The sequence below is a fragment of the Myotis daubentonii genome, chromosome 8 (genome assembly GCF_963259705.1).
Source record: "Myotis daubentonii chromosome 8, mMyoDau2.1, whole genome shotgun sequence".
Lineage (NCBI taxonomy): Eukaryota > Metazoa > Chordata > Mammalia > Chiroptera > Vespertilionidae > Myotis > Myotis daubentonii.
In genome coordinates, this window is record NC_081847.1 from 3,661,318 (window position 1) to 3,685,174 (window position 23,857).

Genomic DNA, 23,857 nt, shown 5'->3' on the forward strand with positions numbered 1-23,857 from the left:
AGTTTGTGGATAGGAGGGGAGGGGCCCACTCTGACCCTCAGTCTCAACCTCCCCCAGGCACAGGCCCCATGTACATGCCGGGCACATGTGGAGGGGCCAAGCTGTGATCGCTGTAAACCTGGGTTCTGGGGCCTGAGTTCCAGCAACCCTGAGGGCTGCACCCGTGAGTCTGCCCAGAGTGGATGCCGGGGCTGGGGGAGAACCCTGGAGGGACAGGGAGGGGAGGGTTGGCCCCACAGGGTCCAGGCCCTCCTGCCCCCTCCCCCACTGTCAGGCCTGCTCTTCCCCTCCCCCAGGCTGCAACTGCGACCCCAGGGGCACCCTGGGTGGAGCTGCCGAGTGCCAGCTGGTGAGTCTGGGGGCCAAGGTGCTGGGGGTCTAGAGGCGGATGCACTGGGACACCCTTCCCTGCCTAGTCCCACCTCCGCCCTCCACCCGCAGGGAAGTGGCCAGTGCTTCTGCAAGCCCCGCGTGTGCGGCCAGGCCTGTGCAGTGTGCAAGGACGGCTTCTTCGGGCTGGGCCAGGCCGGCTACTTCGGCTGCCGCAGTGAGTGCCCGCCTCCTGGGCCCTCAGACCACGCCCTGGGGAGGGCTGCGGCCGGGGGGGGGGGGGGGGGGACAGAGGAGTCAGGAGCCGGGTGGGGTCTGGGCATGGGGAGGCCCACGTGTTGGACTGGGACTCACTGAGCTGTGCCTGATGCCTGGCCAGGCCCCAGCTGGGTGTGGAGAGGCTCTGCTCTCAGGCCCCTCCCTCCGGTCCTGCACCCCCAGCAGACATCACCAGTCATTCCGAGTTCCCTTGCCCTGGGCCTGGACTCAGAACCTCCCTGTGCAGAGTCCCAGGTGGCTTCTCAGCCCCTGTTGCTCCTGACAAGGCGGACGGAGGCTCAGGGCCTGTCTCCGGAGCCAGGCTGTGAGGCGCACTGCGGCAGGCGGCGGCCAGGCAGCACCGACCTCGCCCCCCTCCTCTACAGGCTGCCGGTGTGATGTTGGCGGTGCGCTGGGCCAGGGCTGTGAACCGAGAACGGGCGCCTGTCGCTGCCGCCCCAACACGCATGGCCCCACCTGCAGCGAGTGGGTACCCCATTCCGATTGGTTGGGGGGCAGCAGCCTGTGGGAGTAGCTGGTCCTCTGGGTTTGTCCCTGGGGATCCTGGGGGCTGTACCGGCCGAGCCCGCCCCACCCAAACAGCCTGCGGGCTGCTCTGACGCCCGTGCTGTGGCCAGGCCGGCGCCGGACCACTACCTCCCGGACCTGCACCACCTGCGCCTGGAGCTGGAGGAGGCGGCCACGCCCGAGGGCCACGCTGTGCGCTTTGGCTTCAACCCCCTCGAGTTTGAGAACTTCAGTTGGAGGGGCTACGCACAAATGGCGCCCATCCAGGTGGGTGTGGGCTGCCCATTCCCCGGGCGCAGCTCACAGGGCACGGCGGGGCGGGCAGGCCTCCGAGGCCACGGGACCCAGCTGTGAATGGCGGGAGGGCGGCCCTGACTTACCGTGCCCCCCAGCCCAGGATTGTGGCCAGGCTGAACGTGACCTCCCCCGACCTCTTCTGGCTCGTGTTCCGATATGTCAACCGCGGGCCCTTGAGCGTGACCGGGCGGGTCTCTGTGCAGGAGGAGGGCAAATTTGCCACCTGTGCCAACTGTGAGTGCATCGGAGGGCCGCTCCCACACCTCTCTCCCCTCCCCCCCTTGTCCCAAACCCCTGCATCCACCTACACCTCCATCCCACCCAGCCCCAGCCCCAGCCCCGACTTGGGCCATGCATAGGAGGGGAAGCCAGCCTGCCCTGCTGGCCCTGGGGAGCGTGGACAGGGGGGTGTGTCCGTTCTTACTGCCCCGCCCCCTCCCCAGGCACGGAGCAGAGCCAGCCTGTGGCCTTCCCGCCCAGCACTGAGCCCGCCTTTGTCACCGTGCCCCAGAGGGGCTTTGGGGAGCCCTTCGTGTTGAACCCTGGCACCTGGGCCCTGCTCGTGGAGGCTGAAGGGGTGCTCCTGGTGAGGCGGGGGCTGAGCAGGGTAGCGGGGGGCTGAGCGGGTGGACGGGCCGCAGCACCGACTCCCCCCTCCCACCTGCAGGACTACGTGGTTCTGCTGCCCAGCGCCTACTACGAGGCGGCCCTGCTGCAGCTGCGGGTGACCGAGGCCTGCACGTTCCGGCCGGCCGCCCAGCATTCTGGGGAGAAGTGAGGGCCGGCCTGGCGAGGGGTGGGGGCCTGACCGTCACTGTACTCAGGCCTCTGGCCCCATGCTGACCGAAGACCGTGTCGCCCACACAGCTGCCTACTCTACACCCACCTGCCCCTGGATGGCTTCCCCTCGGCTCCTGGGCTCGAGGCCCTGTGTCTGCGTGACAACAGCCTCCCCCGGCCCTGCCCCCAGGAGCAGCTCAGCCCCGCGCACCCCCTGCTGGCTGTCTGCCAGGGCAATGACGTGCGTGTCCCGGGACCCACGGCGGGCAGGCGGGGCCGAGACCTGTGGGGAAGGGTACCCTTGGCCTGGGGGACGGGGTCCGTGTTGCAGTGAGAGGTGCAGGACACCCTCAGGGCCTCATCTGTATTGGGCCCCAGCCCTTGGGCTCACTGTGAGGACGTGGCGGGTGGTGGGTCAGTCTCAAGACTCAGGCTAGACCTCTGGGCACTGCTCTGCGGAGATGAGGCTGGGGGGACGGGGAGGCCAGAGTGAGCAGAGGGCAGAGGGCAAGTGACTGCAGTGTTGGGGGGGTACCCAGGCAGCAAGGGTAGAAAGGACGTGTCCCAGGGAGCATGTGGGGTCCTGTTCTCCAGGTGGGGGCTGGGCAGGCCTCTGATTGCCTTGCCCCCCAGGTGGACGTCCAGCTGCAGGTGGCGGTACCGAGGCCAGGCCGCTATGCCCTGGTGGTGGAGTACGCCAATGCGGAGGCCCACCAGGAGGTGGGTGTGGCCGTGCACACGCCCCAGCGTCTCCCCCAGCAGGGGGCGCTCACTCTGCTCCCCTGCCTGTACAGGTACTCAGGGAGGAGGTGGGAGGATTTGGGCCCCAGGGCTGCTCACCTGCTGACTGCCCCTGCCTCACCCCAGCACCCTCTGCCGGGGCACCGCTCTGGACGAGCAGCACCACCTGGCGGCCTTCCACCTGGGCACAGAGGCCAGCGTCCGGCTCACGGCCCAGCAGGCACACTTCTACCTGGTAAGGCCCTGACACCTCACCTCATGCCCAGGACCTCCGTGGTGGCAGCTCTCTCAGAAGACCTTAAACCCGCATAAAGGGTGGAGAGAAGAGCCCTGGCCTGTGGCCCAGTGGTTAGAGCGTCAGCCTGCACACCCAAGGGCCTCGGGTGTGATTGCTGGTCAAGGGCGTGTACTTGGGTTGTAGGTTCAACCCCTGGCCCCGGTTGGGTGCGTGCAGGAAGCAACCAATCGATGTGTGTCTCACATCTATGTTCCTCTCTCCCTTCTCTCTCTCTCTGTCTTTCTCCTCCTCCCTCCCTCCATTCCACTCTCTCTAAAAATCAATGGAAAAATTATCCTCAGGTGAGGATTAACAACATCAAAGAAAGTAGAATGTACTGAGCCCAGGTGCCTGTCACCAGTGCCACCGTTAGCTCGTACCCTGTCTCTGTTCTTCCAGAACCCTCTCACCTGCAGGGTTTTTTCCTGGGGGCATAACATGTCTATTTATTTACTAATAGCACCATGGCCACATAAGGAAGTGCGATGCAGTGGAGTAGGAGAGGAAAGAAAGGTGATCTTCATAAAAGTCCATTTTCCGGTATAATTTACCAAAGCAGATCCCTGTGCGAACAGGCCCCCCCCCCCCGCCCCCCCGGCGTTGGGAAGAGTCCGTGACGGGGTTCTGAAGCTTAACGCCCAGCGGCATGGCGGCCGGGCCGACCCAGACAGGGCTGACCCAGGACCTCACAGGGCCTCACGGGGCTGACCCAGGGCCTCACAGGGCCTCACAGGGCCTCACGGGGCTGACCCAGGGCCTCACAGGGGCCGACCCAGGGCCTCACGGGGCTGACCCAGGGCCTCACGGGGCTGACCCAGGGCCTCACGGGGCTGACCCAGGGCCTCACGGGGCCTCATAGGGCCGACCCAGGGCCTCACGGGGCCTCATAGGGCCGACCCAGGGCCTCACGGGGCCTCATAGGGCCGACCCAGGGCCTCACGGGGCTGACCCAGGGCCTCACGGGGCTGACCCAGGGCCTCACGGGGCTGACCCAGGGCCTCACAGGGCCTCATAGGGCCGACCCAGGGCCTCACGGGGCCTCACAGGGCCGACCCAGGGCCTCACAGGGCTGACCCAGGGCCTCACGGGGCCGACCCAGGGCCTCATGGGGCCTCACAGGGCTGACCCGGTCGTGGTGACTGAGCCGCCATCACTGTTTTGGAGCCAGAACCAAGCGTCAGGGTTTATTCAGCACAAGGCCAGACACGGTGGCGTTGGCCTCTGCGAAGTGGCATACGGTCTGTGGCAGCCACTTCCCTAGGCCTTCAGGACGTTTCAGAGCGATAGGTGCGCCATTTTTATGTAAGCGTCCGATACCAACGAGAGCCTGGCCACGCGAGGGGCGGCCTGTGGCCGTGGCAGGGCTGCTCGTCCCTCTTCGTGGAGCCGTGTGTGTGCCGTGCTGACGGCAGGGACGGCTGCGGCTGCTCCTGGGCTGTCTGCTGGGACCCCATGCGTTTCCCAGCCGTGGACTGGGGTGTGTCCAGCTTTCCATGCACATGGGAGAGCGCCCAGGGCAGCCACCCCCCCAAAGGGGCAGCACCCTTACTCTGCCTGTTCAGGGACTTTCTGTAACAATCACAGGGCGCCCTTCTGCTGACCCTGTGGGAGACCGACACGTGCGTTGCCGTGGTCACGCAGCGTTCCTGCCTCTGCTGCGATGTATCTGCTTGGTCACATTTGTCTCGCTTGCACTTCCCATCGCAGTGGGCGGCACTGGGCAGAAATGCCCGCCGTAAACCCATCCCGGGAGTTGGGGGGCAGGCGGTCAACCTGCAGGTGGCAGTGGGGTGGCTGGCGGAGAGGACCGGCCTTGGGGACCACTGGGAGGTGCCCAGGCCCCAGAACCTGCACTCAGGGGCTGAGGTTGTGCAGCCAGAGGAGGAGCCGGCGGAGCCAGGCAGGGACTTGGTGTCGAGAGCAGGACTCGGGTTGGACACCAGTGTGGACAGACCCCACCTGCGCACCCACGTCCACGCCTGGCCCTCTGCCCACAGCACAGTATCACCCTGGTGCCCATGGAGACGTTCAGTTTGGAGTTTGTGGAGCCCCGGGTCCGCTGTGTTAGCAGCCACGGGGCCTTCAACCCCAGCAGGTAGTGGGGCCGGGAAGGGCTGAGCGGCGGGAGGGGCTGAGCGGCCTGCTGGGCACACTGGGCAGGCCGGCACTCATACCCGTGCCCCTCCCAGTGCCGCCTGCCTGCCCTCCCGCTTCCCGAAGCCGCCCCAGCCCACCATCCTCAGGGACTGCCTGGTGCTGCCATTGCCGCCCGGCCTCCCGCTGACCCACTCGCAGGAGCTCACGCCGGGTGCACCCCCGTCTGGACCCCAGCCACGGCCCCCAACTGCCGTGGACCCCGATGCCGAGCCCACCTTGCTGCGACACCCCCAGGTGAGGACCCGGCCCGCAGACGGGTGTGGGCGAGGCGGGAGGTGCAGGGGAACCCGTGTCCACACACCTGCCCACTCACGGAGCCTGTCCCTGCAGGGGACGGTGGTCTTCACCACCCACGTGCCCGCCCTGGGCCGCTACGCCTTCCTGCTGCACGGCTACCAGCCCGCCCACCCCACCTTCGCCGTGGAGGTCCTCGTGAACGGGGGCCGCATCTGGCAGGGTGAGCGCATCTGGCAGGGGGGACGGGGGCGGGGGGGGCGGGGCTCCCTCGTCCACACAGCCCCGTGTGGTCACCACGCCATGTGCACAGATGGTGTGTGGCTTCCGTGGCCTGTGGCACAGTGCCTGTCACTTGGCTGTGAGTGACAGGTCCGCACACCCCTCCTGTCATCAGTTCTCAAACCAGATGCCCCCGGGCCCACTCAGTGTCCAGTGCCGGCAGCCCCGCCTCCCAGCCCCTCCCTGACTCTGTTTTAGGAGTTAGGGGTCACCTGTCACCCACAGGCAATCGAGGGTTTGCTCCGGGGCACTTGTTGATGACGTGTCCTGTGTTTGCCTCTTTTGTTCCCGCTCAGTCAAGCCCAGGGCCACGGCTGGTCCGAGTAGCGTGAGGGCCTAGTCCCTCCTCCCTGGCGACTGCAGGACGGCCCTGCCCGGAGGAGGCCTGGGGCCCGGGGTTCTGTGAGTGTTGGGGATGACCTGCTTTTTCTTGCCTCTCCAGGGCATGCCAATGCCACCTTCTGCCCACATGGCTATGGCTGCCGCAGCCTGGTGGTGTGTGAGGGCCAGGCCATCCTGGACGTGACCGACAGCGAGCTCACCGTGACCGTGCGTGTGCCCGAGGGCCGCTGGCTCTGGGTGGTGAGTCCGAGGCCGGTGTCCCTGATGTAGATGTCCTGAACCTGCGCACACCTCGCTCCTCACACCCGGCCTCACACTTGTCACACCACCAGCAGTCATTCAGCCAGGATGCGTCCCCTGCCTGCCATGGCCTAGCCCAGTGATGGCGAACCTTTTGAGCTCAGTGTGTCAGCATTTTGAAAACCCTAACTTAACTCTGGTGCCGTGTCACATATAGAAATTTTTTGATATTTGCAACCGTAGTAATACAAAGACTTAACATTTTTGATACTTATTTTATATATTTAAATGCCATTTAACAAAGAAAAGTCAACCAAAAAAATGAGTTCGCGTGTCACCTCTGACACGCATGTCATAGGTTCGCCATCACTGGCCTAGCCCCATGCCAGGGGTCAGGGGCCAGCAGCCTCTGGGGACTTCCAGGTCCCCCACATAAGACTCCAGAGGGGGCCTAAGAGCACAGATGGTGGCCCAGGTCCTGCTGGTCAGAGTGGTCTCCCTGGAGGAGGCGGGGCCAGGGGGTGGAGAAGAAGGGTGCCCGGCAGAAAAGGAGGGAGGGGCCCCGGGAGGCTGGGTGCTCTCCCGCGGTGCTGCCTCCGAGCTCCCCGAGCTCCCATCAGGCCACGGAGGCTGGCCTCCCTCTGAGCAGTCAAGGTGGGGGTCCGGGCTGGGGTGTGGTGCCCCCACTGTCTCAGCTGCCCGGTCAGTGCAGAGGCCCCCGGAATTGAGCTCCAGCGGGCGGCCTGTGGCACAGTCTCCTGACCCGGGCCCTCTGCTGGGCCCATGGGAGGTGACCAGACCTGGTTCCCTAGGAGTACGTGCTGGTGGTCCCCGAGGACGCCTACAGCTCCAGCTACCTCCAGGAGGAGCCTCTGGACAAGTCCTACGACTTCATCAGCCAGTGTGCCGCCCATGGCTACCACATCAGGTGGGCTGGGCTCAGGGCGGGGCGGGGGGCAGGGCAGGGGTTCCGGGCAGGGAGACGGCCTCACCACCTGCCCCTCACCCCAGCCCCACCAGCTCGTCCCAGTTCTGCCGAGATGCGGCCACCTCTCTCTCCCTCTTCTACAACAATGGGGCTCGGCCTTGTGGCTGCCATGAAGTAGGTGCCACCAGCCCCGCATGTGAGCCCTACGGGGGCCAGTGTCCCTGCCGCCCGCACGTCATTGGCCGAGACTGCTCCCGCTGCGCCACCGGCTACTGGGGCTTCCCCAGCTGCAGGCGTGAGTACTTCAGTCCACGGGCCGCCAGCGAGGGGGTGGTGCCTAAACTCAAGGGGCTTCCCACCAGGAAGTGTGGACATGGGTCAGCAGAGCATTGAGCCTGCAGACCAGACCAGCCACCTCCTGTCTTGTGGGACCTCAGGCAGCAGCCGGCCCAGACTTTGCAGGGTTGTCCAGAAGGTTCTAGGATGGTGATTCCAGGTGGCTGACCCCACATCAGAGCAGCTGCCTGAGGCTAGGGCCCAGAGCTGGGTGGAGCAGGGCCGGGAGGTGGGGAGGGCTGTCCTGGCCTCGAGCCCAGGGCCGCCATCTGGGGCCTCCGTGAGGGGCAGAGGCCACCAGCTGCGCACGCTCCCCGCAGCCTGCGACTGTGAGGGGCGCCTGTGTGATGAGCTCACGGGCCACTGCCTGTGCCCCCCGCGCACCGTCCCGCCCGGCTGCGTCACCTGCCAGCCCCAGACCTTCGGCTGCCACCCGCTGGTTGGCTGCGAGGAGTGCAACTGCTCGAGGCCCGGAGTGCAGGAGCTGGCAGACCCCACCTGTGACAAGGACAGCGGCCAGTGCAAGTGAGCCCGGCGGGTGCCCGTCACCCAGGTGGTCCTGGGGCCCAGGGTGGCATTTCTGGTCCAGAGGGTTCTGAGCCCACACGCCCTCCTTGGTCGTAGCGCCTCTCCTTCAGTTCTGGGGGGCAGGGGTCCTGGCAGACGGGAGGCCCAGTCCGCTTCTGTGCCCTCCGGCAGGTGCAGACCCAACGTGGCCGGGCGCCGCTGCGACACCTGTGCTCCCGGCTTCTACGGCTACCCCAGCTGCCGCCCCTGTGACTGCCACCCGGACGGCTCTGCGCCAGGCGTGTGTGACCCCCTCACGGGCCAGTGTCACTGCAAGGTGAGGGACAGGAAGCCGGGGGGGCAGGGCGGGCTCCCCAGAAGCTTTTGGGAGAGTGGCCCGTTGGCAAGGGGTTGACAGTGAGCCGAGGCGGCTGAGGGCCAGGACATCGCTGGCCAACTGCCTTGCCCTGGCCCCCTGCCCAGGAGAACGTTCAGGGCCCCCGCTGTGACCAGTGCCGCCTGGGAACCTTCTCCCTGGACGCTGCCAACCCCAAAGGCTGCACCCGCTGCTTCTGCTTCGGTGCCACGGAGCGCTGCGGGAGCTCCGTCCACACCCGCCAGGAGGTGCGTGAGCCGGGCCGCCAGAGCTCCCCACTCCGGGAGGGCACACGCTGCCCCCACCGCGGGTTTGCAGTGTGGGTGGGCCCTGTGACGTGGGGGCTCACGGGGTGCCCCGCCCGTGCGCCCACAGTTCGGGTTTGTGGTGTGGGGTGGGCCCTGTGACGTGGGGGCTCACAGGGTGCCCAGCCCGTGCGCCCACAGTTCGGGTTTGCAGTGTGGGGTGGGCCCTGTGATGTGGGGGCTCACAGGGTGCCCAGCCCATGCGCCCACAGTTCGCGGGTTTGCAGTGTGGGTGGGCTCTGTGATGTGGGGGCTCACAGGATGCCCCGCCCGTGCACCCACAGTTCACGGACATGGAGGGCTGGATGCTGCTGAGCAGTGACCGGCAAGTGGTGCCCCACGAGCTGCGGGCGGAGGCGGGGCTGCTCCACGCGGACCTGCAGCACGTCCCCGAGACCGTCCCGGAGCTGTACTGGCACGCACCGCCCTCCTACCTGGGGGACCGGGTGAGCGGGCACATCGGGCCCAGGAGGGTGCCGTGTCCTGGGAGGCGTGGGGGCTCCGGGAACCCGCGGGACCGGCCCAGTGTTGCTCAAGACGCTGGCCTGTGGCGGGGGCCTGGCAGTCACACTCCTCTGCCCCCTCCAGGTGTCGTCCTACGGGGGGACGCTCCGCTATGAGCTGCACGCGGAGAGCCCGCGGGGAGATGTGTTCCTCCCCACAGAGAGCAGGCCAGACGTGCTGCTGCAGGTGGCCGCGGGCGGCGCGGCGGGTGGGGGCGGGGACAGCCGGGCCAGGACAGTGGGCGGCCCTGACCACGCACGTGCCCACCTCCCCAGGGCAACCAGATGAGCATCATGTTCCTGGAGCCGGGACGCTCGGAGCCCGGGCGCGTGCACCGGGGGCAGCTGCAGCTGGTGGAAGTGAGTGGGGCTGGCTGGAGGCCCGCCTCCCTTCGGAACCCAGCCTGGCCCAGAAAAGGCGAAAAGGGGCCAGGACTGCTGTGCCCGCTCATGTCGGAAGGTGGTCCAGGAGCAGGACAGGGCTGGTCCCACGCTCGCTTTCGTGGTTGCCCGTGGGCAGCGCGCCCGGCCCATGCTGGCCCCGCGTCCCTGCTCCCAGCTGGGCCCTGTGTGTGTCTTCGCCCATTTCTCTCTCGGCCTGTTGTCCACCCTCCGGGAGGAGCTCTGAGTCATTCCTGTCTTTGGAGACATGGCTGTTGCCGCCCAGCGGCCGGCTCACCTGTCTTTTGCTGCGATGTCTTCTGAAGAACGGTTCTGACATTTTATGTGCTCAGATTCATGGATTTCTCATTGGCAGTTAGTATTGTTGTGTCTCTCTTAAGGAAGTATTTGTCTCTCTGAGATCAGGAACACGCACATGCGTTTTCTCTAAAAGCTTAGACTACCTTTGTGTGTTTAAAATCTCACATGCCCAAGCTGGCTTTTGTGGATGGCGAGGTAGGGACCGGCGCTGCTTCCCCCAGGATGGGTGGTTCCAGCTTCGGGTGTAACCGCCTCCTGCCCCACATGACCTGGGAGCCCGTCCCCACGGGAGGGTCTGTTCTGGGCTCCTGGTCTGCCCCCTGAGGACTGTGGTGGCCCTGCAGGGTAACTTCCGGCACACGGAGACCCACAGCGCCGTGTCCCGCGAGGAGCTCATGATGGTGCTGGCCGGCCTGCAGCAGCTGCAGATCCGCGCCCTCTTCTCCAAGTTCTCCAGAGCTGTCTCCCTGGGCAAGGTGGCACTGGAGGTGGCCAGCAAGATGGGCGGGGGACCTCTGGCCAGCAATGTGGAGCTGTGCATGTGCCCTGCCAATTACCTCGGGGACTCGTGCCAGGTGAGGTGGGGAGGGGCAGGCACCGTCCGTCTGCCCCACCCACGCACATCTGCCCCCCGCCCCGCGCGACGTCCACTCTTGCCTTCCATCCCCCTTGGTGTCACCAACCCTTCTCTCCACCCGCTGGGTGTCACCCTCCAAGCACCCCGACCTTCCCACCGCAGGCTGAGCCAGCCGCTTGCTCTTCTGTCTGCTAATCTACTGTCACCCCGTGTCCCTGCCAGCCCTTAACCATCCACTGCCCCCTCCACCGCTGGTCTGAATCTGACCTGTGAGCCTCCTTTCCTGTCCACCGATGCCCCCCCCAGGAATGTGCCCCTGGCTACTACCGGGACATCAAAGGTCTCTTTCTGGGTCGCTGCATCCCCTGTCAGTGCCATGGCCACTCAGACCTGTGCATCCCAGGCTTGGGCACCTGCATGGTGAGTGGAACTCGGTGGAGGGAGCCACTGGGGACCTGTGGGTCAGCGCCCTGGGCAGGGCCCCCAGCCGGGTTGGGGTGGGAACTGGGGCCTCCACCGTCAGTGCGGACCTGTCCCTCCACCCAGGACTGCCAGCACAACACCGAGGGCGACCATTGTGAGCGCTGCCAGGCTGGCTTTGTGCGCATTGGGACAGAGGACCCTGCAGCCCCCTGCGTCAGCTGCCCCTGCCCGGTGTCGGTGCCTTCCAACAAGTAAGCTGGCTGAGTCGGCACTGGCCCGCGGGAGGTCCGGGCGGCGGCGGTGGCCAAGCCTGGACACGCAGGTGCTCCCGCGGGGTGTGCAGGTGCGTGACAACCCTCCGTTTTTGTAGCTTCGCGGTGGGCTGCGTCTTTCCAGGAGGCCGCCCCCAGTGTCTCTGCAAACCCGGCTACGCAGGAGCCTCCTGTGAGCGGTGAGCCTGGCAGGAGCAGGAGCGGCTGGGGGCAAGCTGGGCTGGGGGTGGGGGCGGGACTCAAGCAGGGCCACACCGGCTGCTGACCCCACCCTCGTCTCAGGTGTGCCCCTGGCTTCTTCGGGAACCCGCTGGTGCTGGGCAGCTCATGCCAGCCCTGCAACTGCAGCGGCAACGGGGACCCCAACATGATCTTCAAGGACTGCGACCCCCTGACGGGCGCTTGCCACAGCTGCCTGCGCCACACCACCGGGCCCCACTGCGAGACCTGCGCCCCGGGCTTCTATGGCAACGCCCTGCTGCCTGGCAACTGCACCCGTAGGCGCCAGGGGAGAAGTGGTCCAGTGTGTGTGGGGACGATGCTGGGTGTCCCCTGGGAGCAGGCTGTGTCCCATGCTGGGCCCAGCAGGAAGAGGGTGTACCCAGCCAGTCCTCCCCCTTAAGACCCAGGGCAGCTTGGGGCCTGGCCTCTGCTGAGGCATCCCGTGAGGCTCCTGCCAGGCCTGGCTGAGCCTGGGCTGCAGGGGAGGAGGGCAGAGTGGGACGTAAACAGCAGCTGTGTGATGGGAGCGGAGGGCCTGGCCGTCTGGAGTGGCCTGGAGCAGGGGTGGAGGAGGTGGGTACAAAGTGAGGTCCCGGGGTTCCCATGGGGGCAGGAGGAGATGGAGGGGCAGGAGCTCACGAAGCTTGGTGAGGGCAGGAGGAAGCTTGGTGCGGGGAGGGCTGCTGTCACAGCCCGTCTTCTGCAGGGTGCGACTGCTCCCCGTGTGGGACCGAGGCCTGTGACCCCCATAGCGGGTACTGCCTGTGCAAGGCAGGTGTGACAGGACCTCGCTGCGACCGCTGTCAGGTAGGGCTGCCTGGGAGGGGCAAGCCTTGTTGTACGAGGGTGGAGTCTTGGGACTGGAGGGGGGCCTGGGGCTGCAGGGGTGGGGCCTCGGGACTGGAGGGGCGGGACTGGGGCTACAGGGGTGTGGCCTCAGTGCTGAAGGCGGGCCTGGGGCTGCAGGGGTGGGCCTCAGTGCTGAAGGCGGGCCTGGGGCTGCCAGGGCAGAAACTTATGGTTGAAGGAGTGGAGGAAGCTGGGTCTTGAGGGATGGGCAGAGCTGTGACCACACCTGTGCCTGCAGGAAGGACACTTCGGCTTCGAGGGCTGCGGGGGTTGCCGCCCGTGCGCCTGTGGACCAGCCTCCAAGGGCTCTGAGTGCCACCCCCAGAGTGGACAGTGTCATTGCTGGCCAGGGGCCGGGGGGCTCCAGTGCCGAGAGTGTGCCCCCGGCCACTGGGGGCTCCCCGAGCAGGGCTGCCGGCGTGAGTGCGACAGGCCGGGCTCCATGGGGTGGGGCCCTCAGGGTGGCGGGGACCCAGGTCCCTCTGCCAGCCACACACCCTATCCTACCCTTCCCCCGCCCCAGGCTGCCAGTGCCAGGAGGGCCACTGTGACGTGCACACGGGCCGCTGCACGTGTCCCCCTGGGCTCAGCGGGGAGCGCTGTGACACCTGTAGCCACCAGCACCAGGTGCTGGTGCCTGGCGGTCCTGGGAGCGGTGGCGTGCACTGCGAAGGTGAGTCCCCACACTCACCTCCACCCATCTGACCACACCCGTCTCACCCCAGCTTGGCACTGCCCTGGTGACCACAGCACTAACTTGAACTTACAGAGGAGTCCTGTGGCCTCAAATTTCCCTCTCAGTTTTCCGAGGGACCCCACACCTGTCCTTCCACTGACCCTCAGACCCCCTCCCAATGAGACCTCTGGCCCTCACCAGCATTGTCCCCGTAGCCCAGCTCAGTGCCCCCATGCCAACTCCATGACCCCTGGCTGACCCATCCCCACCACGTGGACCCCGAGACCTCCCTGCCCATGGCCACCCCACGCCCTGCACTGACCTGCCGCCTGCCCGCAGTGTGTGACCACTGTGTGGTCCTGCTCCTGGACGACCTGGAGCGGGCCGGCACCCTCCTCCCCGCCATCCGGGAGCAGCTGCGAGGCGTCAACACCAGCTCCCTGGCCTGGGCCCGGCTGCACAGGCTGAATGCCTCCATCGTGGACCTGCAGGTACGGAGCTGTGGCCCCTGGCCTCCGCATCCCAGGCGGCAGGCCCTCACTGTCCCTTCCCCCCAGAGCCAGCTCCGGAGCCCTGCAGGCCCCCGCCGTGAGACCGCACAGCAGCTGGAGGCACTGGAGAGACAGAGCGAGAGTCTCGGGCAGGACGCCCAGCGGATGGACAGCCAGGCAGGACCCGAGGCCCCTCCCCCTCAGCAGACTCCTCCCATAGGCCCCTCTCCCTGAGCCCCAAACCATCCATTGTTACTCCCGACCCTCGGCTCGGGCCCAAGGCCACTCCCCAGGCCCCTGGCCTTTCCCCACACCCTCCGGCCAGCAGAGGCTGTGGGCTGATGGGGTACTGTGTCCACAGGCCACAGGGGCCCGAGTCAGGGCTGGACAGCTGCTGGACAGCACGGAGGCCACACTGGGCCGGGCACAGGCGCTGCTGAAGGCCATCCTGGCCCTGGACCGAACCCTGAGCGGTAGGGGCTGGCCCAGGCAGGCGGGGCACGGGTGAGCAGACGATGCTCAAGGCTCAGAGCAGGGGCTGCCTCCAGGCGGCTCGACCTTGAGGAGCCGGCAGGGTCCAGATGCTTCAACGGGGAGATGGTGCTCCCCCAGGGAACAGCAGGGCGGTCGGGAGGTGGGAGCAGTGGCGGGTGTGGCCAGAGCGCGAGGGCGGGTGGACACTGCAGAATGGGCCTGAGCATCCCTCACAGGCACCCTACCTCTCTGGGAAAACTCGATGGTGAGCACCGTCACTACAAACGGAAATGCAACACCAAGAAGAGATCAGAGGGGACCTGGTCCAGCCCAAGAGTCCGGGAGAAGTGCAGTCAGCTGAGCGCTGGACCGGAGGGATTGGCCAAGGGAGTGGCTGAGCAGAGGGATGGGGCTGTGGGGCTGTGGAGTGAGGGGTGTGGGCCAGAGGGCCAGGCTGGCAGGGAGCTTCCTGGGATGTGCTGATGATGCCGGGGCAGGGCCTCGGCCTGGGAGCCAGTGGGCCGAGGTCTGCCCTGGGCTTGATGGCACCTTCTCAAACGCTCAGAGCTCATGACAGACCACCTGTCACCGGGCAATGCCTCGGCCCCATCCGGGGAGCAGCTGCGTCAGACACTGGCCAAGGTGGACCGCCTGCTTGGGGAAATGCGGGCCCGTGACCTGGGGGCCCCGCGGGCAGTGGCTGAGGCCGAGCTGGATGAGGCCCAGAGACGTGAGTGGTCGGCCCACAGGGCAGAGGTGGGGAGGGGAGGGGCGAGGACTCAGCCAGAAGTCCCGGGGCTGAGGTCAGCATGGAGTGGTCACTGCCCAAGTGACCATCCCCGTATTGGGTCTCTGCCAGTGCTGGCCCACGTGCAGGAGCAGCTGACCAGCCGCTGGGAGGGGAACCAGGCGCTGGCTGCCCGCACGCGTGACCAGCTGGCCCAGCATGAGGCTGGCCTCATGGACTTGCGAGAAGCCCTGAACCGGGCAGTGGGCACCACACGGGAGGCCGAGGAACTCAACAGCCGCAACCAGGAGCGCCTGGAGGAGGCCCTGGTGCGGGACCTCCCTCCCTCTCCCCCCCCTTTACCCCCCTCACTTCCTCTCACCCTTTCACTCTCCCTGCCCTGAAGCCCCACCTTTCTCATCACCCTCCTTCACCCCTTCAGCCCTCACCCAATTACCCACCCCCTCACCTCATCCTGCCTCTGTCCCCTCCTGTTCACTCCTCATCCCTCCAGCACTGGAAGCAGGAGCTGTTCCGTGACAATGCCACTCTGAGGGACACGCTGCAGGCTGCCAGCGATACCCTGGCCCGGGTCTCTGAGCTTCTGCACGGCATGGACCGGGCCAAGGAGGTGAGCACTGCCCCTCCCAGGGCTGTACCCCAGGCGAGGTTGGACGAGTGTGCGTGCAGAGTGTGACCCCTGGGGTCCCAGATCAGGCTAGCGAGAGGGGCTTGGTGGGGACAAGGGTCTCACCAAGCCCCTCTGCCCCCAGGAGTATGAGCACCTGGCTGCCAGCCTCGATGGGGCCTGGACACCGTTGCTGGAGAAGATACGCGCCTTCTCCCCTGCAAGTGGCAAGGTGGCCCTGGTGGAGGCTGCTGAGGCCCACGCGCGGCAGCTGGACCAGCTGGCACACAACCTCTCCAGGTGCGGGGCCCAGCGGGGGTGCCCTACGGACACGGTCAGGTCCCTGCCAGGGAGTCAAGGCCTCCAGGGGGCACAGTTGGTCCGGCGGGTCCTAGAGGGAGAAGTCACTGTCCTCACAGGAGGCTGGCCTAGCAACTGATGGTGGGGGCCCATGTGCCGGCCTGAGGATATCTGGGCCCCTCCCTCCACAGCATCATCCGTGGAGTCAACCAGGACCGGTTCATCCAGCGGGCCATCGAGGCCGCCAACGCCTACAGCAGCATCCTGCGGGCTGTGCAGGCCGCCGAGGGTGCAGCCGGCCAGGCACTGCAGCAGGCAGGCCACACGTGGGCGGTGAGGCCCTGCCCCTGCCCCTGCCCCTGCCCCTGCCCTGCTGCTCCCACTGCGTGGGTATGAAGTGTGCCCTGTCCCCATGTCTGCAGATGGCGGTGCAGCAGGGCCTGGCGCCCCGAGCCCGGGAGCTGCGGGCCAACAGCAGTGCCCTGGAGCAGGCTGTTCTCAGGGAGCAGCAGAGGCTGGGCCGCGGTGAGTGCTGGGCGCTGCAGGGACCCTCAGCTTCTGGGCACGTGTGTGGGTTTGTGCATTGTTCCAGTGGCAGCTGCCCCTTATGGGGACCCTGCTCCCCACTGGCTTGGTGTGTCCACCCTGGGGCTGTGGAGGGCAGAGGGCACGGGACCAGCTGATGGTTCCTCCTGCTGCCCTGGCTGGAGGCTGTGTGCATGGCAGACTTTTGGATGAGAAAGGGCAGGAGGGGAGTGGGAATGGTCCCCCTTTAGCTAGAATTGTGGGCAATGGCTTGGCTTTTCTGAGCCTCCATGCTTTCGTCTATAAAATGGGGAGGATTACATATTTGCTGTGGGACTGGGAGGCAGCCCTGAGACTCGGGGTGCTCTCACCCCTCCCCTTGAGCCAGAGCCCTGCTGACTGGATGTCTTCATCTATCAGTGGGCAGGCCCGCCTTAGGCCTCTGTGGTCAGGGAGCCAAAGTAGGCTGCACACGTGCACTGGGGGTGGGGGCTCCTTGGTGCTATGGCTGCCTCCTCTGCAGTGGGGGCCACCCTCCAGGGCACTGGGACCCAGCTCCGTGATACCCGGGCCAAGAAGGAGCAGCTGGCAGCCCGGGTGCAGGAGGTGCAGGCCATGCTGGCTATGGACACAGGTAGGTTGCACCTCCTTCCTGCCCTTGCCCTCACTGCTTGTCCCCGAGGTGAACAGACACCTGCCCGGCCACTCCAGCCAGCCCTGCCCCATAGGGCTCTGTGGTGGGGGCACAGCCCCCCCCCCCCGTGCCATGCAAAATGGTGGCCAGGGCAGCTGAAGAGAACCCCGAAGGAGGCGACCTGGACCTGGAGACCCGCCTCTGGTCGGGAGACAAACACCAAACAAAACAGACCCAAGTAGCAAGTGAAAACCGGGAAGGACAGGAAGTGCTTTGGAGAGAAATTACGGGGGAGGGAGGTCAGGAGGCTGGGACATCGGGGAAGGTACAGTCTGTAGGCAGGCAGGGAGGTGGATGGGGGTGCAAGGGGACTGGTGTGGCAGGAGAGCCAGGTGGAGTCTCAGGGTGGCAGAGCCCAGGCGGCTCGCAGCAGAGGAGCCATAGCTGACTGGCTTTGGAGGAATCCCTGTGGCCGCCCAGGGCAGAGCATCATCGTGAGCGTGGCTCTGGCAGGGCCACAGGGGAGATGAGCATGGCCTGGGGGTGGCAGTGGTGGCTATGGGGAGACAGGGCTGAGCGGAGGCTCAGGGTGACCCTGCTCTGGCCCAAGAGGCTGGCACGGAGAAGCCATCTGGTGGGCGAGGGAGGGTGGGTTTCCACGTCCTCGGCGCCCCCCGTGCTAGTCCTAGTGGAGGGGATTTGGTGATGTCCCTGAGGGCAGGGGAGGCCAGGAGGGTCTTCTCTTGACCCTGCTGAAGCCTGCCCACGGCTTGCCACAGACGAGACCAGCAAGAAGATTGCTCACGCCAAGGCTGTGGCCACCAGAGCACAGGACACGGCTGCCCGAGTGCAGTCCCGGCTCCGAGACATGCAGAGAAACCTGGAGCAGTGGCAAGGCCAGTACGGGGGTCTGCAGAGCCAGGACCTGGGGCAGGTGGTGCTGGACGCCGGCCGCTCAGGTGGGCCCCCCAGGCACGCAGCACCTATGAGAGCAGGTGGGCCGGGGGAAGCGGGGCTCTCAGGCCACATCCCCCTTCCCCCTCCCCCCTGCAGTGTCTACCCTGGAGAAGACGCTGCCACAGTTACTGGCCAAGCTGAACCTGCTAGAGAACCGTGGGGGGCACAACGCCAGCCTGGCCCTGTCCGCCAGCATCGGCCGTGTGCGGGAGCTCATTGCCCAGGCCCGAGGAGCTGCCAGCAAGGTGGGCACCAGCGCCAGAAGAAGGGGGCGTCTGGGGGACTGGCTGGTGGATGCTGATGGGCCATATACCCTGCACACAGGTCAAGGTGTCCATGAAGTTCAACGGGCGCTCGGGGGTACAGCTGCGTGCCCCTCGGGACCTCACTGACCTCGCTGCCTACACTGCCCTCAAGTTCTACCTCCAGGGCCCAGAGCCAGCGTCCGACCAGGTCTCTGAGGATCAGTTTGTGCTCTATATGGGCAGCCGCCAGGTACTGGGCCAGCTTGGCAGGCTGGGTAGAGATGGGCACCAGGTTGGAGTGGGTGGGCCATACTGGGTTCCTGTCCCACCGAGTCTCCCACCACCACAGGCCACTGGCGACTACATGGGTGTGGCTCTGCGTAACCAGAAGGTGCACTGGGTATACCGCCTGGGGGGCGCAGGCCCCGCGACCCTCAGCATCGACGAGGACATTGGGGAGGAATTTGCAGCCATCAGCCTTGAGAGGTGGGAGGCCTGCCCCGCGCTCCCCCGCCCCCTGGCAGGCTGCATGTCCGCCCCAACCTCTTCGCTCTGCCCTCAGGACCCTACAGTTTGGCCACATGTCTGTCACTGTGGAGAAACAGATGAGCCACGAGACCAAGGGCGACACAGTGGCCCCTGGGGCCGAGGGGCTACTCAGCCTGCAGCCTGACGACTTTGTCTTCTATGTGGGGGGCTACCCCAGCAACTTCACGGTGAGCCTCGCAGGGCCTGCCACGCGGCCACCCCTCTGCACTCTCGTCCCAGCGAGTCCTGCTGGGCTTCTGGCTTCAGTGGGTCTGCGCAGCCTGAGCCCCTCCTCTGGGGCCTGCCTCGGGTGGGGAGGCGCCCTGACCAGCTGCTGTGCCCGCAGCCCCCGGAGCCCCTCCGCTTCCCCCGCTACCGGGGCTGCATCGAGATGGGCACGCTCAACGAGGCGGTGGTCAGTCTCTACAACTTCGAGAAGACCTTCCAGCTCAACACAGCTGTGGACAAGCCTTGTGCACGGTATGTACGGCCTGGGCCCGCCCTTCACCCTCCTCGGCCCACTCCCCACTGACTGACCTCTGACCTGCAGCACCAAGTCCACTGGAGACCCATGGCTCACCGACGGCTCCTACCTGGAGGGCTCTGGCTTTGCCCGCATCAAAGTGGAGAGTCAGATCAGCAGCACCAGGCGCTTCGAGCAGGAGCTGCGGCTGGTGTCCTACAGTGGGATCATCTTCTTCCTGCAGCACCAGGCGAGCCCGCCCCCCACCACCCCTACTCACCCACCCTTCGGCCTGCCTCGCTCTGGCCCCGCCCCCGCCTGCTGGGCCCGCCCCATGCTGACCCACCCACTCCACAGGGCCAGTTCCTGTGCCTGGCCGTGCTGGAAGGCCGCCTGGTGCTGCTCTATGACTTTGGTGAGGGCCTGCAGGAGGCCAAACCGATGCAGCCCCCTCCGCCCCTGACCGTGGACAGCAAGGCGGTAAGGCTACAGCCGGAGGATCGGCGGGGCGAGGCGGGTTTGGGCTGGCAGCGGGAACACCGCAGGTGCTGAGGATCCCCGGCCTGCCATCAGATCCAGGTGTTCCTGTTGGGGGGCCGCAAGCGCGTGCTGGTGCGCGTGGAGAGGGCCAATGTGTTCAGTGTGGAGCAGGAGAATGTACTGGAGCTGGCCAACGCCTACTACTTGGGGGGTGCGCCTCCGGACCAGCTGCCCCCGAGGTGAGCACACGCAGGGCAGGCAGGGGTCCCACGCTGTCTCAGCACGCCCGGCCCCCCTCCCCTCCCCAAGGCCAGTGCCCCAATACTTGCTTGCCCGACAGCCTGCGCCAGCTCTTCCCATCCGGAGGCTCCGTGCGTGGCTGCATCAAGGGCATCAAAGCTCTGGGCAAGTATGTGGATCTCAAGCGGCTGAACACCACGGGCATCAGTGCCGGCTGCACCGCGGACTTGCTGGTGAGCCCCCACCCGCTCCAGCCAGCAGCCCCTCTCAGGCAGGCTTGCTGGGGCCCTCACAATCCGCTCCCTGTAGGTGGGACGGGCCATGACGTTCCATGGCCATGGCTTCCTGCCCCTGGAGCTCCCAGATGTGGCCCCCCTCACCAGCAGCGTCTACTCCGGCTTCGGCTTCCGCAGCACCCAGGACAGCGGTCTGCTGTATCACAGAGCATCTCCGGTGTGTCCACCCAGTCTTGGTCTGACCGCCTGCTGCTCCCCAAGCCTGACCTAGCCCTCCCTCCCCGAGTCTCACCTCTGCCCAGCCCTCCCTGAAACTAACTGCAGCAGAGTGTGGGGCCCACGTGGCTGGAGGAAGTCTGGGCCCCTGGCCTGGTCCGCTGACCTGACCACTGTCCCCAGGTTGGGCCATGTGAGGTGTCCCTGCAGCAGGGCCACGTGAACCTCCGGTTTGTGACGACCGAGGTGAAGACGCCAGGGGGCTTTGCTGATGGTTTCCCCCATTACGTCGCTTTCTATAGCAACACCACAGGGTGAGCCGGGGACAAGGTGGGGCGGCAGCGGAGCCGGGGTCTTGGGTGCAGCTGCTGCAGGTGTGCGGACAGGGTGGCGAAACACTGCTCTGCTCACAGGGTCTGGCTCTACGTGGACGACCAGCTTCAGCAGATGAAGCCCCACCAGGGGCCGCCCCCCAGGCCCCAACCACAGCCACAGCCTGAGGGGCCCCATCGGCTCCTCCTGGGAGGCTTGGGGGCGTCCAACACCATCCGTAACTTCAGCGGCTGCATCACCAACGTGTTTGTGCAACGGTGCGCTGAGCGGTGTCAGGGGGGCTGTGCTGACCCCACCTGCTCAGGTGCCTCCAGCTGCTGACTGCCCTCGCTGTCCTCACAGGCTCATGGGGCCCCAGCGTGTGCTCGACCTGCAGCAGAACGTGGGCGGTATCAACGTGAGCTCAGGGTGTGCCCCAGCAGCCCCTGGCACCCAGACACCAGTGCAGGCACCTCGAGGACTACAGGCCACAGTGGCTCAGAAGGTGGGCACCACAGGCGTTGGGGGAGAGACAAGGGCAGGGGGTGAGGTTAAAGGGCAGGAGGCAGGTGGAGCTGGGGGTGGCCCTTCAGCACCCCTGCATCCCCATCTGACCCCACAGGTCTCCCGGCACACCCGGCAGCCCGCCCAGGACTCTGCCTGCACACCTCCTCGGCCCCTTGGGACCGTCCACGGCACCTACCAGTTTGGAGGTCCCCTGTCCAGTTACCTGGAGTTCACAGCCGTCCTGGCACCCTTTGAGAACTGGTAAGACCAGGCCAGGTGGGGGCGGGGTGAGGGCTGCCCAGGCTGACACCCGCCTGGCTGCTGGCTTCCAGGTCCCACTTCTCCATGGTGGTCCGCCCTCGCACCCGAAGAGGACTCCTGCTCCTCGCTGTGCCCCTGGCGGCGGGCAGCCCCTCCCTGGCGCTCTTCCTGAGCCACAGATACTTTGTGGCTCAGACACAAGGCCCAGGGCCCGAGCTCCGCGTCCTGAGTCACCAGCGTTCAAAAGCTGATCGGTGGCACAAGGTGAGGGACTGAAGAGAGGGGATGTGGGCAGGGCCCTGGGGGCTCCCGACTGATGTGCCTCCCCCCCACCCCCCCAGGTGTCTGTGCGATGGGAGAGGACTCGGATCCAGCTACAGGTGGACGGAGTCTGGACTCAGAGCCAGGAGCAGCCTGGCCAGGAGCCTGGCCAGCAGTATCAGGGGGCAGAAGGCCCCCAGCCCTACACGCTCTTTGTGGGGGGTCTTCCTGTCCACGGCCCCAAGCTCCCAGTGAGAACTGCCTCTCCCCGCATCCCCTGCCCGGTCCCAGCCCAGCCCACCCTCCTCAGCACCCCCTGAAACTGACCCCATGTCCACCCACCTGTGCCCCCACAGATGTTTATCAGCAGCTCCTGGTTCAGCGGTTGTGTGAGGAGACTGATGGTGGACGGGCAGGCCCTGAGTACCCCCAACCGAATGGTGGGGGTCACACCCTGCTTGTCAGAACCCCTGGAGATGGGTCTGTTCTTTGCTGGCAGTAGGGGAGCCATCACTCTAGGTCTGTCTGCTGTCCCCCACTCCCTGCATGTGCCCTGGGCTGTGGGGTTGAGGGAGCCATGGCCAGGCCCTCGTCCCCTCACAGGCCCTCCCCGCAGACACCCTGGGGACCACCCTTCCTGACGTGAGCCTGAGGCTGGAGGTGCGGCCCCAGACAGCCGCAGGCCTCATCTTCCACCTGGGCCAGTTCCAGGTGCCCCCCTACCTAGAGCTGCAGGTGCTGGAGAAGCAGGTAAGTCGGGGTGGGGGGTCCATGGCCAAAGGGCAGAATTGGGGTTGGCAGGACCCTCCTGATGCCCAGCCCCCACCCAGGTCCTGCTGTGGGCAGACGATGGTGCCGGCAAGTTCTCCACATCGGTGACACTCTCCAAGGAGCTGTGTGACGGGCAGTGGCACCAACTAGCAGGTGAGCTGGGCCCCCCGTCCCACGACCAGACACTCCTGACACCCTGCAGCCCTGCTTCTGCAGAGCAGAGCCTGGGAGGGACTCGGGAGGACGGAGCTGCAGAGGCCAAACCCCCGTGGGCCCTCTCGCTCTGCGGCTGCCGGGAGGCCCTCCCAGTCCAGCCACAAGGAGCCTGTGTCCCGCAGTGACAAAGAGCAGGACCGCCCTCCGGCTGGAGGTGGACTCCCAGAGCAACCAGACCCTGGGTCCCATGCTGCGGGCCTCAGACAGCGCCCCAGTGCCTCTGCACTTGGGGGGCCTGCCCGGTGAGTGTGACCTCAGCCCAGGTGGGGAGCTGCCCCTCGGGGACCAGGCACTGGGGTCACCTGCTCTCACTCCCTGTCTCCCTTCCTCTTCTGCACCCCAGGACCCTCGGACACACAGGCTGGGCACCCCACCCCCACACACCCTTGGCCTCCATTCTACCAAGGCTGCATGAGGAATCTGATGGTGAACCGGGCCTTTGTCACCTTGCCGCGCTCTGCGGGTGTCCAGGGCGCGGTGGGGGCCAGTGGCTGCCCGGCCACATAGGACCTTCAGGGCGCCTGCTGTCCTAACAGCTTGCTGACACCACCACCCTCCGCCAGTCTCCTAGATGAAGTTTGTATAAACTTACCTAGGCTTGAGTCTACAGGAAATGGTTTAAGTTATATGTCTGACTTTTTAAATGAAACTTTACAATAAAATGGGTTTTTTTGTATCATTTATAATTGTGAGATTTTCCTTCCACCAATTTAAATGAGAAGTCTGTAAATCACTGGTCCCTTCTCTTGAAACAAAAATTAAAAAGGAGCTTATGTAACTGAGTCTTTTTTTTAACACCTGTTTTCATTCTTTATTGTTTAAAGTATGACATGTCTCCTTCCCCCACTGACTTCTCCCCATTGTTCCCACCCCCGCACATGCCCTATGAGTGTTGACTTTTAAATGTACAAAGAGCCGAAACCGGTTTGGCTCAGTGGATAGAGCGTCGGCCTGCGGACTGAAAGGTCCTAGGTTCGATTCCGGTCAAGGGCATGTACCTGGGTTGCGGGCACATCCCCAGTAGGAGATGTGCAGGAGGCGGCTGATCAATGTTTCTCTCTCATCGATGTTTCTAGCTCTCTCTCTCCCTTCCTCTCTGTAAAAACTCAATAAAATATATTTAAAAATAAATAAATAAATGTAGAAAGAGGGACAGCACGGGACAGGCGGGGAGAGCCTGGTGGTGGGGGCTCTCATGGCCCACCTCCCCAGGCCTTTCACCTCAAAGTCACAATACCAAACG

General features: G+C 65.8%; 1 protein-coding gene across 3 annotated transcripts in view; it reads left to right on the forward strand.

The window, feature by feature from the left end:
- Positions 1-23,392, forward strand: part of LAMA5 (laminin subunit alpha 5) — a 48,206-nt gene extending 24,814 nt beyond the window's left edge. For 2 of the 3 annotated variants that reach the window (XM_059705121.1, XM_059705123.1), the window contains 63 exons: positions 58-163; positions 297-349; positions 442-547; positions 975-1,074; positions 1,227-1,383; positions 1,509-1,647; positions 1,857-1,999; positions 2,081-2,187; positions 2,281-2,434; positions 2,827-2,987; positions 3,061-3,169; positions 5,209-5,306; positions 5,401-5,602; positions 5,699-5,825; positions 6,327-6,466; positions 7,279-7,394; positions 7,478-7,689; positions 8,051-8,255; positions 8,430-8,574; positions 8,721-8,861; positions 9,203-9,364; positions 9,507-9,608; positions 9,698-9,781; positions 10,468-10,698; positions 11,007-11,120; positions 11,247-11,374; positions 11,494-11,574; positions 11,678-11,892; positions 12,324-12,424; positions 12,705-12,885; positions 12,990-13,139; positions 13,482-13,633; positions 13,700-13,810; positions 13,995-14,106; positions 14,673-14,837; positions 14,967-15,163; positions 15,349-15,465; positions 15,608-15,762; positions 15,954-16,095; positions 16,185-16,287; positions 16,811-16,921; positions 17,701-17,880; positions 17,975-18,123; positions 18,203-18,373; positions 18,473-18,609; positions 18,686-18,839; positions 18,998-19,131; positions 19,202-19,364; positions 19,472-19,594; positions 19,688-19,833; positions 19,935-20,067; positions 20,144-20,287; positions 20,470-20,600; positions 20,700-20,876; positions 20,962-21,103; positions 21,221-21,366; positions 21,438-21,630; positions 21,708-21,878; positions 21,984-22,146; positions 22,244-22,377; positions 22,458-22,551; positions 22,737-22,856; positions 22,958-23,392. In XM_059705121.1, coding sequence (XP_059561104.1) covers positions 58-163; positions 297-349; positions 442-547; positions 975-1,074; positions 1,227-1,383; positions 1,509-1,647; positions 1,857-1,999; positions 2,081-2,187; positions 2,281-2,434; positions 2,827-2,987; positions 3,061-3,169; positions 5,209-5,306; positions 5,401-5,602; positions 5,699-5,825; positions 6,327-6,466; positions 7,279-7,394; positions 7,478-7,689; positions 8,051-8,255; positions 8,430-8,574; positions 8,721-8,861; positions 9,203-9,364; positions 9,507-9,608; positions 9,698-9,781; positions 10,468-10,698; positions 11,007-11,120; positions 11,247-11,374; positions 11,494-11,574; positions 11,678-11,892; positions 12,324-12,424; positions 12,705-12,885; positions 12,990-13,139; positions 13,482-13,633; positions 13,700-13,810; positions 13,995-14,106; positions 14,673-14,837; positions 14,967-15,163; positions 15,349-15,465; positions 15,608-15,762; positions 15,954-16,095; positions 16,185-16,287; positions 16,811-16,921; positions 17,701-17,880; positions 17,975-18,123; positions 18,203-18,373; positions 18,473-18,609; positions 18,686-18,839; positions 18,998-19,131; positions 19,202-19,364; positions 19,472-19,594; positions 19,688-19,833; positions 19,935-20,067; positions 20,144-20,287; positions 20,470-20,600; positions 20,700-20,876; positions 20,962-21,103; positions 21,221-21,366; positions 21,438-21,630; positions 21,708-21,878; positions 21,984-22,146; positions 22,244-22,377; positions 22,458-22,551; positions 22,737-22,856; positions 22,958-23,121 — 8,904 coding nt within the window. In that variant the 3' untranslated portion in view covers positions 23,122-23,392. The remainder of the gene's footprint in view (positions 1-57; positions 164-296; positions 350-441; positions 548-974; positions 1,075-1,226; positions 1,384-1,508; positions 1,648-1,856; positions 2,000-2,080; positions 2,188-2,280; positions 2,435-2,826; positions 2,988-3,060; positions 3,170-5,208; positions 5,307-5,400; positions 5,603-5,698; positions 5,826-6,326; positions 6,467-7,278; positions 7,395-7,477; positions 7,690-8,050; positions 8,256-8,429; positions 8,575-8,720; positions 8,862-9,202; positions 9,365-9,506; positions 9,609-9,697; positions 9,782-10,467; positions 10,699-11,006; positions 11,121-11,246; positions 11,375-11,493; positions 11,575-11,677; positions 11,893-12,323; positions 12,425-12,704; positions 12,886-12,989; positions 13,140-13,481; positions 13,634-13,699; positions 13,811-13,994; positions 14,107-14,672; positions 14,838-14,966; positions 15,164-15,348; positions 15,466-15,607; positions 15,763-15,953; positions 16,096-16,184; positions 16,288-16,810; positions 16,922-17,700; positions 17,881-17,974; positions 18,124-18,202; positions 18,374-18,472; positions 18,610-18,685; positions 18,840-18,997; positions 19,132-19,201; positions 19,365-19,471; positions 19,595-19,687; positions 19,834-19,934; positions 20,068-20,143; positions 20,288-20,469; positions 20,601-20,699; positions 20,877-20,961; positions 21,104-21,220; positions 21,367-21,437; positions 21,631-21,707; positions 21,879-21,983; positions 22,147-22,243; positions 22,378-22,457; positions 22,552-22,736; positions 22,857-22,957) is intronic. The other variant, XM_059705122.1, reaches the window with a different exon arrangement.
- Positions 23,393-23,857: the final 465 nt, after the last annotated feature.